The 18,427-nt window shown below is 50.7% G+C and overlaps 6 protein-coding genes across 6 annotated transcripts; 4 read left to right on the forward strand and 2 right to left on the reverse strand.

Moving 5' to 3' along the window:
• The first annotated feature begins 917 nt into the window (after positions 1-917).
• BDV14DRAFT_25812 (SLC26/SulP family anion transporter) lies at positions 918-3,976 on the forward strand. The gene is made up of 2 exons (XM_073776386.1): positions 918-1,627; positions 1,675-3,976. Exons 1-2 carry the CDS (start codon positions 1,193-1,195, stop codon positions 3,736-3,738), a joined length of 2,499 nt encoding a protein of 832 aa, XP_073630429.1. The 5' UTR covers positions 918-1,192; the 3' UTR covers positions 3,739-3,976.
• A 1,365-nt stretch (positions 3,977-5,341) lies between these two features.
• Positions 5,342-7,017, forward strand: BDV14DRAFT_197837 (FAD-binding oxidoreductase; the record flags this gene model as incomplete). Its single annotated transcript, XM_073772777.1, has 2 exons — positions 5,342-5,650; positions 5,725-7,017. The coding sequence occupies 2 exons, from the start codon at positions 5,342-5,344 to the stop codon at positions 7,015-7,017; spliced, it is 1,602 nt and encodes a 533-aa protein (XP_073630430.1).
• Positions 7,018-8,597: 1,580 nt separating this feature from the next.
• BDV14DRAFT_25837 (DUF4267 domain-containing protein) lies at positions 8,598-9,440 on the reverse strand. Its single transcript, XM_073776387.1, has 2 exons — positions 9,218-9,440; positions 8,598-9,111 (listed from the first exon to the last, which is right to left on the reverse strand). Exons 1-2 carry the CDS (start codon positions 9,306-9,308, stop codon positions 8,816-8,818), a joined length of 387 nt encoding a protein of 128 aa, XP_073630431.1. The 5' UTR covers positions 9,309-9,440; the 3' UTR covers positions 8,598-8,815.
• A 1,141-nt stretch (positions 9,441-10,581) lies between these two features.
• BDV14DRAFT_25840 (uncharacterized protein) lies at positions 10,582-11,814 on the reverse strand. Its single transcript, XM_073776388.1, has 2 exons — positions 11,278-11,814; positions 10,582-11,227 (listed from the first exon to the last, which is right to left on the reverse strand). Exons 1-2 carry the CDS (start codon positions 11,668-11,670, stop codon positions 10,739-10,741), a joined length of 882 nt encoding a protein of 293 aa, XP_073630432.1. The 5' UTR covers positions 11,671-11,814; the 3' UTR covers positions 10,582-10,738.
• Positions 11,815-11,946: 132 nt separating this feature from the next.
• On the forward strand, positions 11,947-16,099 carry BDV14DRAFT_25851 (RNA dependent RNA polymerase). The gene is made up of 4 exons (XM_073776389.1): positions 11,947-13,612; positions 13,659-15,025; positions 15,072-15,389; positions 15,451-16,099. Exons 1-4 carry the CDS (start codon positions 12,170-12,172, stop codon positions 16,028-16,030), a joined length of 3,708 nt encoding a protein of 1,235 aa, XP_073630433.1. The 5' UTR covers positions 11,947-12,169; the 3' UTR covers positions 16,031-16,099.
• A 616-nt stretch (positions 16,100-16,715) lies between these two features.
• Positions 16,716-17,498, forward strand: BDV14DRAFT_188264 (uncharacterized protein; the record flags this gene model as incomplete). Its single annotated transcript, XM_073771039.1, has 2 exons — positions 16,716-17,257; positions 17,339-17,498. 2 exons carry the CDS (start codon positions 16,716-16,718, stop codon positions 17,496-17,498), a joined length of 702 nt encoding a protein of 233 aa, XP_073630434.1.
• Between the last annotated feature and the right edge of the window lie 929 nt (positions 17,499-18,427).

Below are 18,427 nucleotides of genomic sequence, written 5' to 3' on the forward strand. Positions count from 1 at the left end.
TGCATGAGATAATCCTTCTCATATTTCTCTCCACAGTGGAGCCCTCAAGCATTCACCATCTGTCGGGACGATGGCGTGTTCTCTGGCTGCTCCCATTGGCTGGTCTCTGCTAAAGGTCACCTGATTGGCCGGGACGCTGCACCTGGCCTGGCGGTGGCAGCGGGCAGTATGCTTCGTTTCCTCCTCCGTTTTCCTCTCGCTGTCTCTCTCTTGATCAAATTTCTCCGGATTTTGACACCAATTCATCGGTTATCGTCAATACTGACAACGGTCTCACTCAATAGTCAAAATCTCAGTCCGGAATACAGTCCCTGAGATCCAGGTCCGGTTACGGACGATAGAACCATGGATGGGGCAGTCCAGCCCAGACTGATGGCGATGAGCGATGGATGGGCCCTATTACGCCAGCACCCTCAGTTCATCCGGCAAGCTTAAACGGCTGCTGTCCACTGCCAACGCTCGCTTGCTGACCGCTGACGATCCCTGCTCTCGCTCTCTTCCCTCTTCCAGGCGTGGCGCGGGAACTGTGTGACAATTACGGTGGACAAGCACCTTTTTGCCTCGTGCTGCTGCTGCTCCTCCCCCCCACACCCTTCCGTCTCGCAAGATCGCCTGCGACGCCGCTAAAAGTCTAAAATACATAAAACTCGTCTCCTCGTAGCTTCACCACCTCGCCTGTCTTTTCTTTTTCATCTTTATTGCTGTGGACTTTGTCGGCCGTCTCTCCTCTTCTCGGCCTCTTCTTCCTTGCCCGGTATCGTGGCACTTTTTTGGCTTCATTTCCGCCACTCCTGTGCCCCATCCTTCGCCCACTTACCTCGCGCCGGTGCATTTACCTTATTCTTATTTATCCCCTCTCGTTGGTGGTTGATATTGCTTTACGAGCTACTCGTGGGGGACCCTGAATACGTATTCTTCCCTCTCGATCACGACATCGCCTTGGTCACCCTTGGTTCATTTAAGAGCCTGTTTTGCGCAATCTTTCATCTCTTGTTCATCCTTCAGACATGGCATGCCAGTTCGCTTAAATCACTGATTTATCCGAGTATATTGCCCTATCTGGTCCTTTGCGATTCACCATCTGGTTGCATTTTGTCGTCAGACCCAGGAGGTCTACGAACTAGGGCCCGTGCTCGCCCTCATATATTCTTCGAATCCTCCCTTATTTTTGACAACCAAACACCAGATCACCATGCCTGGCGACATCCCTACCAAGGTCGGCCACGGCATTGCCAAGGTCTTGCGTCTCAAGCTGCCTGAAAAGGAAGAGCATGATGCCATCACCCGAGGCGAGTCGACATTCTCTGCCGGTACCTTTGACACCTACGGTTATGTCGAGCCCGAGCCCACCGCAGCCGAATGGTTTGCGGAAATTATCCCTTCCTGGCGTGAAATCGGTGTCTACTTCTACCGGCTTTTCCCTTTCCTTGGCTGGATCACCCGCTACAACACCCAGTGGCTCATGGGAGACTTGGTTGCCGGTATCACCGTCGGAGCTGTCGTCGTTCCTCAAGGAATGGCCTACGCCGAACTCGCCCAACTGCCTGTTGAATATGGTCTCTACTCGTCTTTCATGGGAGTGTTGATCTACTGGTTCTTTGCGACGTCAAAGGATATTACCATTGGTGTATGTACTCCATTTCCTCTATTGACTGCCTTTGCTAACAAATCCAGCCTGTCGCTGTCATGTCTACTCTAGTCGGAAACATCATTACCGATGCCCAAGAGACTCTTCCCAACGTTGAACCTCACGTTATCGCCTCATGTCTGGCAGTCATCTGCGGTGGAATCGTTTGCTTCATGGGTCTCGCACGTCTCGGATTCATTGTCGACTTCATTCCCCTCCCAGCTATTACCGCCTTTATGACTGGATCTGCCGTCAACATTATCTCCGGCCAGGTCAAGACCATGCTTGGTGAGCAGGACAAGGTCAATAGTCGCGGTGCTACCTACGAGACGATCATTCAGACACTCAAGGCTCTCCCGTCCTCCAGCCTGGACGCTGCCATGGGTGTCACTGCCTGCGCCATGCTGTACATCATCCGTTTTGCCTGCAACACTGCAGCCAAGAAGCAGCCTCACCGTGCCAAGTTCTGGTTCTTCGTCTCCACCCTGCGCACGGTTTTCGTCATCCTGTTCTACACCATGATCAGCGCTGCGACCAACCTCCACCGACGAGACAACCCCGCCTTCACCGTGCTTGGAACTGTTCCCCGTGGTTTCCAACACGCTGCCGTTCCTACCGTCAATGCGGAAATCATCAAGACCTTTGCTAGCCGCCTGCCCGCGGCTGTGATTGTTCTGCTGATTGAGCACATTGCCATTTCCAAGTCTTTCGGACGTGTCAACAACTATACTATTGATCCTTCTCAGGAGTTGGTCGCCATTGGAGTGTCCAACTTGCTCGGTCCGTTCCTCGGTGGTTACCCTGCGACCGGATCCTTCTCGCGAACTGCCATCAAGTCCAAGGCCGGTGTCAGAACTCCTTTGGCTGGTGTTATTACTGCCGTTGTCGTTCTTCTTGCCATCTATGCTCTCCCCGCGCTCTTTTGGTATATTCCGTCTGCCTCTCTTGCCGGTGTCATCATCCATGCCGTCGGTGACTTGATCACACCTCCCGACGTTGTGTACCAGTTCTACCGTGTTTCTCCTCTTGACTGCGTCATCTTCTTTATCGGTGTCCTTGTCACCGTTTTCACTACGATCGAAATCGGTGTCTACTGTACCGTCTCCGTCTCGGCTGCGGTTCTTCTCTTCCGCGTTGCCAAGGCCCGCGGTGAGTTCCTTGGCCGCGTCACCATCCACTCCGTTGTCGGAGACCACGTTCTTGAGGAGGCTCGCCCAGCACTTGGCGATGTCGACCGTTCGCGCTCCATCTTCCTTCCCATCAACCACGCCGACGGATCCAACCCCGACGTCGAGGTTGAGCAGCCATTCCCCGGTATCTTTATCTACCGCCTGTCCGAAGGTTTCAACTACCCCAACGCCAACCACTACACCGACTACCTCGTCGATACCATTTTCAAGCAGACTCGCCGCACCAACCCATTCACCTATGGCAGACCTGGTGACCGCCCGTGGAACAACCCTGGTCCTCGTAAGGGCAAGTCCGAGCCCGACCGCTCTCACCTCCCTACTCTTCGCGCTATCATCCTTGACTTTTCGTCTGTCAATAATGTCGATGTTACTTCGGTGCAAAACTTGATCGACGTTCGCAATCAACTCGACATTTATGCCTCTCCCCGAACCGTCCAGTGGCACTTTGCCCACGTCAAGAACCGCTGGACGAAACGTGCTCTGGTCGCCGCTGGCTTCGGCTTCCCGACACCCAACTCCCAAGACGGCTTCCACCGCTGGAAGCCCATCTTCAGCGTGACGGAGATTGAAGGCCAGGCCTCCGCCGCCGCGCATGCTGAACTCGTCACCAACGAACAGGCTAACCGCCAGGCGAGCTCACACGCCAACGACCTCGAGAGCGGTCTCAAGCGTGGTTCGTCCGCTGTCGAGCGCGAGACGCACGGTATCGAAGAGTCATCCAACTCGAGCATCGGCGACGGCGACGACAAGCTGCAGCGCGATCTAAAGGACAGCAAGGCCTACCGCAACCAGCGCAAGATGGCCGTGGTGCAGAGCATCAACCGTCCCTTCTTCCACATTGACATCACAAGTGCACTGGAGAGTGCCCTGGCAAACTCGCCAGAGGACGAGCCCATCGAGGCCGCGGACACGAAACCCTGATTTGATTACAGCGCTATAGACATTTAATCTCCCTGGATGGAGTCTTGTTTTTTATTTTCTCATCTTCATGCTTCAGCGAGTGACTGTTGATCTATATACTCCTAATGTTGAGTCTCGTTTAATATTTCATGTCACGTCGTTGCTACGAATACCCCATGCAGTCTAGGCTGTCAAGGCCATCATGTATATAGATCGTTTGATAGATTTGCAATGCATTTGCATTCTCCTTGAGTTGTCAACTTCTACTTCTCATCTGTAGTCTTGTTTTCTTTCGAGCGTACTCTTATCCTTCGCGCCTGAAGGTGCTGGGTACTGCCGTGACAGGCCAGCCCAGCACTCTTCCTCATCCCTCATACTCAGTAAGTACCCTCTCATTGCTGCACCCTCGCCAGCCCCGGATCGCTCCTGCCTAAACCGTCGAACGCCAGGTAAAGGTCGCTCCTTTCTCAGCCGAACTGCTTGGTAATCCTGACGAAGAACGAATAGGGCGGGCACGACCTTGTCATGACAAATCATCGCTCTTTCTGTTTATGGGCTGGGCTACACCTGCGCTCTAATTCACGGTCTCACTCCAGGTTAGTCCCGTCCCTCCCGTCATGACCTCGACCTTCATCACTCCGCGGCCTCCAATAACTCACGATGACAGTGACTAATCCAAGGGCGCAGTTTACTACCATCCTGCTTTATACCTCTTCAACACACCATTAGGCTACCTTTCTCAGGGGGCTCTCTGTGAATTGTCTTGCAATTGAGGCCGACATAGCAGTTCCAGCGCTCTTTTTTTGCTCTACCTGCGCATGAATGTCGAATACACCCCCTGCAAGTTGTTTGTTTGCAATCAGTGATCTCAGGTCAGGAAGACGGTGATGCAGGTTGATGTGATGGGGGTGTTTGTGAAGATGGCATTCGCTATAAGCGTCGGCCGGCAGTGGTACGGTTGTCGGTGCATCCAGAGGGTGAAGATGTATCAGTGCCACTGTCATGATGAGTAGGATGATGTTCAGCCCTTACCGCATGTCAGCATTTGTGATCGAGCCTGTTGCTGCCGCTAGCTCGTATAAGAGAAGAGCAAGGTAAGCGCTTATAAGCAACGCACCAACCTAGTCGATCTCGTGCGCCAGCCGCGAAAGTGGTTATCTCGACAGAGCACTTTCCCGCGGTTAAAGGAGCGCCCAAAGCGCCAACTCAAGCATAATAGCGTTTGGTATAGTCGTGGCATAGAACCCTCATTGGCAGCCAACTGTGCCCGAGAACCACCCCCGGAAGCATCGAGAGTCTGGATACCCTTGTGGCTTGCTGCGAGGAAGCTGAGGATAAACTTTGCGCCAAGTAAGACATATGCGGGGAGACTCATGCATGGTCATCACCACCCACGCAGCATCTGTCACACCTCGTTCAGCCTATCTTATAGTAAGCTCGAGGAGCAGAGATCTTTGTTGATCATGAGTGGCCTATAAGTACTCGGATCCCCAGATGCCATGTCAGCAACCCCATGACAGCGACTACTGAAGGAAAAGTCGATGTGCTTTCGAGCCTTACCTGGACTACTGAGTTCTACATACTCTAGTCACGCCATTGCTGCTTCCTATCAACCTTGGCCAAGATGATGGGTTGGCCTCTCCTCCTTATCCTCTTTCACATGTTTGTATTCCCAGCCCACGCCCATACATTCAGCACTACTTCTCTACCTGACTTACTCGCCTCGCACCTCTTTCAGCGTGACCTATTCACTCGCGGGAGGTTAAATTCATCCCAAGTCACACTCGAACTCGGCGCTCTCGTCACGAATACAACAATTTATGGGCCTGATGATCCACGCTTCGAGAAAGTCACGGAAAGGTTCAATACTTTTGCTATACCGAACATCCAGCTTGTTGTTGAGCCTGGAGTTGAGGGGGATATTGCTGTCATTGTATGTTCTTCACTTTCTCTAATGGTAACCACTATCCTTATCATGGTGCTCGGTTTGCCAATGATAGCCTATAGGTTACGTACTGCGCGCAGAATAGCATCGACTTTCTTCCAGTGAACCGCGGCCATGGATACCCTCTTTCTCTTGCAAGCTTTACTGGGATTCAGATCAATATGACCAGGCTCACAGCCATCAAAATCAACCACAAAGACACGGACTCAAGAGCAGCAATAGCGGAAACGGCCTGGTTCCAAGCCGGTGTCTATACCAAGCAAGTCACAGACTATCTCTGGGAAAGAGGGTATATAGCGACAACCGGTACCTGCGAGTGCGTCGGCCTGCTAGGTCCCGGCCTTGGAGGAGGACATGGAAAGCTGGAAGGAACGTACGGGCTAGTCAGTGATAATATCCGACAACTCAATGTTGTTCTTGCAGATGGCTCCGCCATCACTGTCAACAGAACAAGCCACGCAGATCTGTTCTGGGCGATGCGAGGCGCAGGGCATAACTTTGGCATTGTAACGAGTTTCGAATTGAATGTCTTCCCTCGAACACCGGAGACGGATACTTGGACTTGGAACAATTACGCCTGGCGTGGAAAATATCTCGCCAATGTCTTTGAGGCATTGAACAAATTGCACGGAAATGGATCCACGCCCATCGATATGGCGTTTAGCGTTGGGAATTTGTTGCTTAATACGTCCGTATCGTCGACCGAGCCTGTCCTGACATGGTCATTTGCATACCGCGGCTCGTCAAAGGATGCAAGCGCTCTTCTTACGGAAGTGGATATCAATGATATCCCCTCTATATCCCACCAGTCCGGCGAATCACCGTACCCTGATGTTGCGAGGATACAGGGCTTTGACACCCAGAGTCCCGTGTGCAGTACCTCGCTCAAGCGCACGATAAGCACAGCCGGGCTACAGGTCTACAACATTACAACCGAGCAACGTATCTTCGACTCCTTCGTGCAGAGAATCGCCATTCATCCCGAAATCGCAGCTTCCACGTTCATAATGCACGAGGGGTACGCGACGGCCGCTGTTGAAGCAGGGGATAGGGATGACTCTGCATACCCCTTTCGAGACGATCACCATCTGATGCTCTTCCATGCTGGTTTGCCCCATGATGCGAATCAGAACGACGAAGACGAGGCGTGGCGCTGGGCTTTTGAAGTCCGCGGCTTGTGGAATGAGGGGCAGCCTGGACGCGATAGACATGACTATGTTAACTATGCGAATGGGTTTGAGGATGTGAGTGAGATTTATGGTGAGGAGTGGAGGGTAAATAGGTTGGAAGAGTTGAAGGAGAGATATGACCCCGAGAATAAGTTTCGGTTCTATAACCCTATTGGAAGGGATTAGACTATGAACGAGGTCCATTGAGGTTACCTTGGCATTGATCCTTTTGGTCAGGCACATATATCAACTCATGCAGAAAGCACAATATCAAACCTAACTACCAACTACCACGGACCAAACACAACACCCCCCATTTTAACTGCTTCCATAGGTGCCGCATAGTACATACCCCAGCCCAGTAGTCCTACCTACTCCCCACCAGGGAAACCTTCTGCACTAATTCCTCTCAAACCCCATGAACCCAGATCCCAGAATACCTGAAAGGACCATCCTCCACCTAACCAGAAAATATCATCAATCACCTGCTCTACAAGCCTATTGCCCGGGACGCAGTGTCTAGAACCTCCTGCAAGACTGAATAGGTACTCTACTTCAAAAGAGGAAGGAGCGTTTATTTGTCCACTAATGCACCTACCTACCTACAGGGCCGTACCTTCCTTTCTTTCTTCAACAGACTTGCTTACCAATCTAAGCATTTCTCTCAAGAAAGGAAGGAGCGACCACCCCCCGCCCCTGCCTCATTCTGCAAATTGGAAGGACCGAGTTAGTCCAGCTGCGGTGGACTTGACGTGGACTCGTTTTCAGCCCGTGGAACCTGAACCTAAGGCAGCCACTTGGGATTAGGTTGCCAGATACAGCGGACTGAGGTCAAGTCTGCACAGGAAACTGGTACATGGGTACAATGAGTACAGTACAGTTAAGGGACACGGTACCTAAGGTCTACCGCAAGACAGCCCAGCGCAGCCAACACTGGAAAGAAGTACAATAAGTAACATGGATGAATAACTGGAGGCGGCATAGGCAAGGGTCTATAGGTATGTATCTCGGTCTCGGCGTGTTCGTTATAACTGTACCGTAGAGGAGGGCTGGATGGATGGAGATGCTGGGGATCCTACCGTACCTTAGGTAGGTAAGGTACTTTCACCTACCTATCTAGGTACATGGTCTAGGCTGCGCCTGTGCCTGCACTTGCATTTGCATTTGCACTTGCATTTGACCTCTGGTAGATGGGGATTGAATACCTACTTACATACATACGTATCAAGGTATCCCAAGGAGCCCAGGGCTCAAAGTGCCTGGTGACCAGTGACCGGCTGGATATCTCGCCTGGTAAGCTGGAGATGGGCTGGACTTGGATCAGAACTATATGCTGTAATCTCATGCCAGCTTTAGGTAGAGCCGCTGCTAGAACGCTCTGAGGAACCTCGGTGAGGTAAGGTGCCTCGGTCCACTCCAGTAAGTACCGCGACGAGCCCCGAGACATAAGGTAATGTGATGTAGGGTAGTATTGAAGGAATCGGTATCAACGTCATGTATAGATCTTAGGAGTATGTGTATGTACCTATTGAGTGTTTACAGTATGTAGATAGGTAGATACCAACCAGTGCATTGGACTAGCAAAACAACGTGCTCTACCTAAACGATATAGGTACTTATGGGCCACTGGAGCCGGTGAGTGATCAAGGCATATATAGATATGAATATGATCGTAGCTATCCGTAAGAAGATAGATTACCTACACTGTGACGCCCTCTGTTGACAATGTGTACACTGGTCTATACTAGGTAAGGTAATATACCTTATGTACATTAGTGTATGTAGAGACATGCCAACTAGAGTGGACTGGACTCTCGAAGTACAGCACCCACTACCCACTACCCCCATCCATCCATCCTCTCTCAAGAAGATAACCCTGCACAGTATTAAGTCGAATTACCCACTCAGAGCATGACCCAAACCGAAACCAAGACCAAACCCGTAACCAAACCCAACCCAACATCCCCCCTCCAAAACCCAACCCCTAAGACAAAACCAACGCCCCAACAATCCCACAACAAATACCCAAATTCACCAAATGCCCCGCCCACCTCATCTCCCTCCCCCGTTCCACACCAGCTCTCAAACAAACAACCGTATCCAGCGTCCCGCAAGCCGTCGCAAAGACCGCCAGCACAGCAGCTGTAAGCTCTTTCGAGGCGTACAGTGAGACGAGGATGATCACGAGGCCGGCGGCGCTGTTTCGTGCGCCGAGGGCGAGGCACAGCGTGCATGTTTGGGGGGTTATGTACGTTTGCGGGAGGCCGAAGTAGCGGAGGTCTGTGGTTTTCAAAGGGGGGTTGTTAGTTGGTTTGAGTTGGTTTAAGGGAGTTGGAGGAGGAGGAGGAGGGGGATATGGTGTGATAGGATAGGATAAGGTGGGCACATTTTGCAGGACTAAGGATCCAGATTATGCCTGAGATGAAGCCGCCTAGGCCGAATAGGCGGACGAGGAGGAGGGAGAGGGTTGGTAGCATGGCGGCGGCGGTGGTGGTGGTAAGGTTTGCGAGAGGAGGCTGGGTGATGGAAACAGGGGAGAAGAGGAAGAGAAGAAGAAAGGGTTGAGAAGACGAGATAGTTGATTACAGAATCCTCAGCAGATCCCCAGCAACGAAGGTGCGACTGTTGGTAAAAATGAGGAGCCAGCTGTGTCGCGCCGGAGGCTCGGTTCGGTTTGACCTCCCCGCTTATGAATGTGTAACGGGAGTCTTTTTATAGCCCTCGTCCCGTCTAGCTTGAAATTCAATTATTACACAAGCGAGTCCTTCTATTGGGAGATTGTAGGGTCCGGTCCCTTGGTAGAATGGCTCCGGTATCATAATGGCAAGCCGAAGGAAGATGAGGGCTCTTCGGATTGCATCGCATAGAGCCGTACTTGGTTGTGGGGATCTTCTGACTGGTGGACGGGAGGCTGCGATATGCCGGCTCTAGTACAAATATGCAAAAAGAGAGGAATAGAAGGGAAAGAGCCTTGGCATCTTGCTTGTTAATGTAATGACCTTGTATTACTAGGCGATGAGCGCAATGTCCTGCACGGCCTGCAGAGCTCATTGAAGAAGCAACTGGTTTTGATTCTGCCCGCTAAAGTCATGACACGGCTGCTTGCAACCGTAACCCCTTGTTTGTGCGCGAATGTCTTACGAGGCATTGGTCCAAGTGGCGAGAGACATTGCCATATTGAAGGTGGATTCTGGAGAATGAGTGATAGTAGTTACCTTAAGCCACCTATGTAATGCGAGAAGGTAAACCGCGGAAGTCGAAACTAGATCTCATCGGAAACGAGTCAATAAACAACAGGCTGGAGTGTTCTAGACTCTCATCACTTAGTACGGATTACGCTCGGACTCGTTGGGAGAATTAACGGGACCAGGGGAGCCCAGCTGAAGGCGCCGTGACTCGTAAGGGCACAAGCCAGCAGTGGAGAAGGTTGGGCTTGGGTATGACAGATAACGGCCGTGCAACAGATTATCAAGCCTAGAAACCTGTATGGGTCCCCCATAATAATTCTCTTCTTGTTGGTTGCTTTCGCTGTTGGAGGTCGTTGGGTACCTCTCGCTACCCAATCGCCGATATAGATCGATGCGGTCCTGCATCGGCTCGCCTAGACCCGAAGAATGGCTGAGACCGACATTGATATCGTGCAGGATTTGACGTCATTGAGATCTGAAAGAGATCATTGGATAATTGGGACATGGAACATGCCGGTCATAATACATTAGTTTCGACAAAACTTGAATCATGCCAAATAGTGAGAACCCGAAATCGTTACACATTACCTCCTCTGCCACACTGTACATACACTCCGACTATCTCTCCCGCGCCCCAACGTTTATTTGGAAATACTAAGAGATATTAACTCACGTACCTGACCCAAACCATGTACTAAATTCTGTCACAACCATAAAATTCAAACCGCAACCTTCCTCCCACTGCCGAAAACAGCCCCAATCCCTTTCTGTGTTCTCTCAAATCGAATAAACGAACAAGAGTCCTTCTCAAGGTGATCGAATAAGCCACCCAGCGCCGTATACGCCTTGTCGCATCGTTTGTTTGGGCAGTAGTAAACATTCTGCAGGTGAACATTCGAGTCCAGATGCTGGTTTAGGCCCGTGATCTTCGGAAAGTCCTGGTGGCAAAGATAACACTCGTAGCCACTGCCGTTCCAGGAGAGTGGAGTTGCGGTGTACCGGGCCTTGTCCTCGGCCCACCCGACTTCTTTGTAGGTGACCAAATGGTGGGTATTGCGTTCACGGGTTGTCCGGTAAGTTTTCTCTCGAGTTAGCTGGGCATTTGGACAGGAGTTGCTTTCGAGGTGGTGGCTTAGGTCGCCGGCTGTTGTGTAGGTGGTGTCGCAGAAGGGGCATGGAATAACGCGGGGGTGAGTTTTGTCCATGTGCTAGGGTAGTTAGAGCCCGCTTATCCGGTAAATGAGGCGAGGAGACATACCGCCTGATAATCCTTCTCAGTCTTGTACTGCTTATCGCAGGCCTTGCAGTAATTCTTCCAGTGTCCCGTCTCCTTCATATGTTTTTCAGCACCAGCTTTGTCTCTAAACATTCCATTGCACGTCTCGCAAGGTACGGTCCTAGGCTTCCAATGCCGGGCGAGATCCATATGATCGATTGCTGCACTCTTTGATCGGAACGACTTGGGACAGGATTCGCAGTTGAAGTGAGGCGCCCAGTGCTTGGATTCGTCCATATGATGGGTACAGGCTCGCTGAGTGCGGAAGATGCGCGGACAGGTCTCGCATTTTCGCCAGTGGTCGTAGTCGTCCAGGTGTTCGTCGCAGAGGTCGAGGTGGTGGAAGGTTGCGCCGCAGTACTCGCATTCGTACATTGTGACTGAAGGAGCAGGTAGAGTGGAAGAAGACGGTGGACAGTGCGTAGTATAGTGATTGAAGGCTGAAGTTAAGGAGATTGTTGGAGCAAGTTGGGGAGATGGGGAAAATGCAGAAGATGGAGAAAGACGGCAGGAGACGTGAAGTCGGCAGTAGCAGTGGCAGTGGACAGCTGGGCAGCATAGCATACCTTGCCTTATCTGTCCCATTCCTGTATGTCCAGATCGATCTGCGTCATTGCACGTTGCCAAGCGATCTGATCTGTCACTTTTTAAAGTACACCTTCGGTCTGGACCTGGTCAATGTTGCCTATTCTTCAATATTCACTCTTCCCTTTCTATTACCACACAACATTCACAACTGCATTCCATGAGCACATATCCTTAGTAATCATGTTCTTCTTTGCCAAGTGCGTTGACTGTGATCTGCATCTTCTTGCAGCTTCACCCCACCATCCCCACTGTGTTCCACTTCTACACCTCCAGGTCCATCGTCAACATGGAGGTCTTTATCCATAACCTACCTCCTGACCTGAGCGAGGAGGCTCTGGATGCACAGTTATGCCCGTCGATGAACAAAATTTCCATCACCGACTGGTGTTGCAGCAAACTGAGAAAGAAACGCCTCGGTCACATCCTCTTCCTCACCCGCATCGATGGCGATCGATTCCTTGCTTCTTACGGAGAGGTTCAAGTTCCAGGTGTCAAGCGTCCAATCTCCAGATTGATGCTTCTTGGTTTCCATGTCCTCTGCAGAATGAGCAACCGAGAGCCCAGCGAGCACGACCTGCGGCACCTGGCTTGGCAGGCACAGGAACGAATCAACCCCACGCGAACCATCGAACAGGAAGGACAGGCCATCTCATTCAACCTCTTCAGATCTAGTTGCGGTTACACTACCTTTTACCACGATGAGTTCGTCTACATACCCGAGATCCAATGGCCGCAGTTTGGCACTCTCACCTTCAAGAGACGCAACATCATCGTCGACCTGGCCAACACTCATCGCATCAGGATACCGTTGAATACTGTGTTTGAGGTGGTTTGGGACAGAACTGGCTCCTTGCTTATTACCTTGATGAACGTTCCATATTTATTCCAATGCGAGGAAGATTCTCGAACTCGCCTCTCTTCGTTAGGGGTCTTGCATGCTGAGCTTGTCGGTCAGTGTCTTGTTTATCAGTTTGTTGTCGACCCTACAAACCTGCAGGCCAAGATGAATCAGCTCAAAGAGTGCGATTTGTCCGTCATTCGCTACGACTACAAGATCAACCACAACGTCGAGAGATGGCTATCGCAGCTCACGACGCTTAAACAGCAGCTGACACAGTACACCAAAGATGTAACACTGCCTTTCGGAATTCTCTTTCAGCTACAGGCCCTTGTAACGAATGGCTATCTCCCTCCGTACACCGTCCTTGCACTGACCAAAAAATTGGCGAGCGTCTTCAAAGCGCGGAAACTAGCAGGACGACGCTCAATCTCAGTGAGCGCCATCAGGAAACTGTTCCACCTAATCAACTGGCCCTCTCCCTTTGGCGACCCCGAGGAGTTCACCGTCAACGGTCTGCTTAAGATAATTACCGGAAGCGACCAGGATCTCCACGACGGTGTCATCCAAGCCGACAGTCTCTTCCGCCCGAATTCGCATCTGGCATACATCAATAGAGTGATGATTACACCATCTCGCGCCACCCTTCATGGTCCGGAAGTGGAACCATTGAACCGCATCCTTCGCCGATTTCCGAATCATCATGAGTACTTCATCCGGGTACAGTTCTGCGATGAGAACGGAAAGGATATTCAATTCAACCCCAAGGTGAACAATGAACAGGTGTTTGCGAGATTCAAGACAGTCTTCGAGCAAGGTATTCAGGTCGCCGGTCGGACCTACACCTTTCTGGGATTTTCTCACTCTTCATTGAGATCCCATTCTGCCTGGGTAAGTTTTACTATATGTCACTGTATCGTTGCCGCTGACTAGTTAGTTTGCCGCACCGTTCTTCGATGACAACGAAACTTTCCAAACTTATTTCACAATCATCAAAGCCATCGGCAATGTCTCCCACATCACCTCGCCAGCACGTTGTGCGGCTCGCATCGGGCAAGCCTTCTCCGATACCCCATTCGCAGTGAACCTCAAGGAGAACGGAATTGTCGTATTCAAGATTCCCGACGTGGAACAGGGTAACCGAGTCTACAGTGACGGAGTGGGGACCATCTCTCGAGACGCTATCGACATAATCCACGCCATTCTTCCGCCCAGAAAAGGCCTTCCAACATGCTTCCAAATCCGCCTCGGCGGTGCAAAGGGAATGCTAGCCCTCGATCCTTTGCTACAAGGTGCCATAATCCGCATCAGACCTTCAATGATAAAGTTCAACACAGAAAACCGGCGGGACGTGGAAATCTGCGGCTCCGGCTCTAAGCCCATTCCGCTCGTCCTCAATCGACAGGTGATCAAGATCATGGAAGACATGGGTGTCTCTGGTGACTGGTTCTTCAAGCTTCAGGGTCTACGAGTCGACGAGCTGCGGAAAGCCACTGCGACAACCAAGAATACAGCAAACTTCATCAAAACGCAAGGCATCGGCGACTGCATCAAAATATATCGCCTATTCCTGCTGTTCAACAAGCTCAACTTGAATTACAAAGAAGTTCCCTTTCTTCGTGCCGTGGTCGAAGCGGCGGTTCTCCGCGAACTGCGGCTGCTGAAGCACAAGGCCCGTATTCCAGTCGCAAAAGGTATCACGCTCTTTGGTATTATGGACGAGACTGGCTTCCTGGGCGAAAACGAAGTCTTTGTCACATATGAGACAGTGAACGGAAGATTTGCACCTCCTCCAGGCCACTGCCGGCTGCTCGTCACTCGCTCCCCAGCACTGTATGATGGTGACATCCAGTACCCGACCCATATTGTGCCACCGAAAGGCCATCCCCTGACGATGCACAAGAACTGCATTGTCTTCAGTCAGAAGGGCACTCGAGATCTTCCCAGCCAGCTCAGCGGTGGTGACCTTGATGGAGATCTATACAATATAATCTGGGACCCAGAAGCGCGCCCATTGAGAGTCTTCGCCCCAGCTGATTACCCGCGAGTTCCGCCCAAGGACATCCATCGTACTGTCACAAAAACCGATATGGCTGAGTTCTTTGTTGATTTCATGCAAACTGACAAGCTGGGTGTGATCGCGACTAAGCACATGATTCTTGCCGACCAGATGGAATTTGGAACATCACATTCTGACTGCAAGAAGCTCGCGCAGCTGCACTCTACTGCCGTGGATTTCTCAAAAACAGGCGTTCCCGTCAAACTTGAGGAGATGCCTTTTATCAATCGCAATCGTCCTGATTTGTAAGTCATCCTCTTGACATTGAGCACCTGAACTAACAGTGTCAAGCCTCGCACCAGGACCTCTAGCGCAGATCCATCACAAAGAGGATATTCAACTTGAGGCGCGATACATCCACCCGTACCCCGACGATGACGATTCCGGCCCCATCCACAAATACTACCGTTCTGAGAAAATCCTTGGGAAGTTATACCGCGCCATCGACGAGCATAAGATTTGGAGTGAAGAAATACGCACTCCGATCGCACCTAATCCAAACAACGCCTGGAAGAAAATGGTTGACTCACTGACCGCACGGTGCATTGCGTCTGGGATATCTGTGGACTGGAAGGGTCATGCTGAGACAGCACGACAGCTCCGCGCAGCGTAAATCCTCTTCTTCAACTGTCCCATACCCGACATTAACTAACACATCGTCTACGTCTAGATACGAAGATGGAATCACGACTGCAATGGCCAACTTCTCTGACCATCCAATCCACCCCATCACCGAACTCGAAGTCTTCATTGGTCAGATTCTTAATAACTCTGGCATCCAAACCCACCGCCAGCGCGAACGCTCTATCAAGCTGAAAGATGAATTCGAACGCATTGCCTCCTGGATCTTAGGACAGATGCGCCCGGCGGGACTTATAACTGGCTACGGAAGTGAGTATGATAATCTGGAGCGCTGCCTTGCTTGCTTCCATATCGCAGGTGAAGAAAGGGCCAAACCAGCTCATAGACGACGCGGATGGGATGGCTTGTCGAGCTTCAAGGTTGTGTCGGCTTGTGCGCTGCTTATGGAGGTGGAGAGACTGGAGAAAGAGAGGAAGGATATGGGTTTGAGTATAGGACTCGGACTGTCAGCAGGAAATGATGAGAATGCGCTTACTTTCGTCCCGGGATCTTCAACAGTGGTTGAGGTTGAGTCAAGGGCGAGCGAGGTTAAGAACACAGAAGTGGATTATGGAAGGGCCGCGTTCAGCATGGATGCATTGCTGAATTCGCTTGGTGTACCAACCTGATGTACAGCAACGACAGATACTAGCTAGAAGACTGATGATTGTCTAAGAGCTAAGATATGTATTAACAACACTGTGATTTCTCTAACAACGGACTATTCTCTGGAATGACTCGGGCCATCAGCGCCTTAGGCCCTGCTATACTCGATAACGCCGTGACGGCATCGCACTTTCCCTGCACGATAACATTTGTCAGCCAGTATAGAAGGAATGAACCAGCACCTAGGTCCGCCACCATCGCACCTTTCACGTAGAGAGAGTGGACAAGTACTATCATTACCTGTTCAGTCAGCAATCAGATCAAGCGATCTCAACATGCACGTGCGGAATCTCCGCTCCAGCCCCATTTTGCCTCGCGAAAAGTTGCCTTTGAATAAGCCCCTAGCCTTATCTGTATCTAGTGCTTACCTAGAGTACCTTGTGGGAAATCCTTCGGCTATACTGATGCTTATCAATTCAGGTGCAAACATCGTAGTAAATTATACTCCCTCAACCGGCATCAGGATCGGCGATTTTGTATGGTGTCGGAGATAACTTGATCTATACCCCGACTACGATACAGTTTGCTTGAATGACAAGAGGCAAAGGTATAAATACCTGGTGCCCCCCAGGACTCTTCAACCTTCATTATCATCATCATCATCATCATCATCTCATTAATCCATTGACTTCCTCAAGCAACAAGACAATGTCCCAACCAATCGCCCTAATCTTCGGCGCCGGGGTGCGCGTCGGCGCCTCCGTGGCCTCAACCTTCGCAGCAAAAGGCTACGCCATCGCAACAGTCTCTCGCACCGGCACAAACGCCAAAACAAGCGAGGGATACCTCTCGCTAAAGGCCGACTTTGCAGACCCAACTTCCGTCTCGGGACTTTTCGACGCCGTCAGGGAAACATTTGGCGCTGCTCCGCCTGTCGTTGTATATAATGCCTCGGCGATGACGGTCCCGCCGGAGGAGGACTCGCTGTTGTCTGTTTCGGCTGAAAACTTCGTTGCTGACTTGAATGTTAATACTGTCACGCCTTATATTGTTGCCCAGAGGGCTGTGAGGGAGTGGGCTTCTTTACCTGATGGGGATGGCAGTGTGAAAAAAACATTTATATTTACGGGGAACATCCTCAATACAACCGTTTGGCCGACACCGGTTTTCTTGGATTTGGGTGTTGGGAAGTCTGCGAGTGCGTTTTGGATTGGGAGTGCGGATCAGAATTATAAGGGTAGTGGGTATAGGTATGTTTTGGCTGCCCTACATTTTTACCTTCATGAAAGCTGGTTAGGGAGGGACATATGCTGATGTGTATGGCTGAGTAGGTTCTTCTACGCTGATGAGCGGGATGAGGAAGGGAAGCCTAAGGTGCAGGGTCTTGATGGGCCTGCTCATGCGGAGTTCTTTGCGAGTTTGGTTGAGAGGGAGAGTGAGGTTCCGTGGCATGCTACGTTTGTTAAGGAGAAGGGCTATGTGAAGTTCTAGGCGGTTGGGCGAGCTGAGTGCTGTCAAAAAAATTTGCTGGGTAGACGAACAATTTGCTAGACCTGAAATTCGGGGTACTATGGGTTATAAGATGGGATATCCAAGTACTTTATAAGTCCTATCTGCTCAGTTGACTCTTGAAAAGACGGAGATACTAGGACTCTATCATGTATAATCACACTTGCAGTGATTTCCCAGAGCTGAACAGTAAATATCGAGGATGATACCTACAACACCCCTCCATCTATACCTCCTCGGAACTCTCCAGATTGCAACAGTAGTCCGATTGGTGTGTCGTCATCACCCCAGCTCCCAATTTTCACACCATCAGTCTTACGCATTCAGGCTCAACTACCTTCCCTGCTATAGAACATAAACTAACTTGCACGGTGGGAAGCTTGGACGGGATATCCATCTACTTACTCAACAAAAGCAATGTTTTCACAAATACTCATCGCCCCCATTATCGAGGATGCCGTGGCTATCGCACCAAGGTTCTGGATAAGCCTCCTCCCCAGAAGATTGGGAATACTGATTTGAGAGTATGCACCCAGTGATTGAATCCAAATTCACGTAAATAAACACGGATATCTTGCTCAGTAATGAATTAAAATAGAGAGATCTACATAATGTGAGGGCAGAGACAAGGAAAGTATAAGTACTTATGATCTTACTACCCTACTTTCACAGTTTCACAAGTAGTTTCCCAAGCCCAAGTAAAAGTTCTGCTGTTTGAGCTATAGCCAGATCAAGCTATCTATATCATCAGGATAGGTAGTGAAGGTACCCTGTAAACAAGGGTCTGACAGATATCTTGGTAGGTGTTGATCCGGATTCGTTTTACACATGCCTGATTTGTCGAGGACAAATATATCCTTTTGACCAGCAACCCAGACCAACCCCAGCCAAAACTAATAATGGCGAAAGCC

Source organism: Aspergillus stella-maris, assembly GCF_047715825.1.
Source record: "Aspergillus stella-maris strain CBS 113639 unplaced genomic scaffold BDV14scaffold_13, whole genome shotgun sequence".
Classification (NCBI taxonomy): domain Eukaryota; kingdom Fungi; phylum Ascomycota; class Eurotiomycetes; order Eurotiales; family Aspergillaceae; genus Aspergillus; species Aspergillus stella-maris.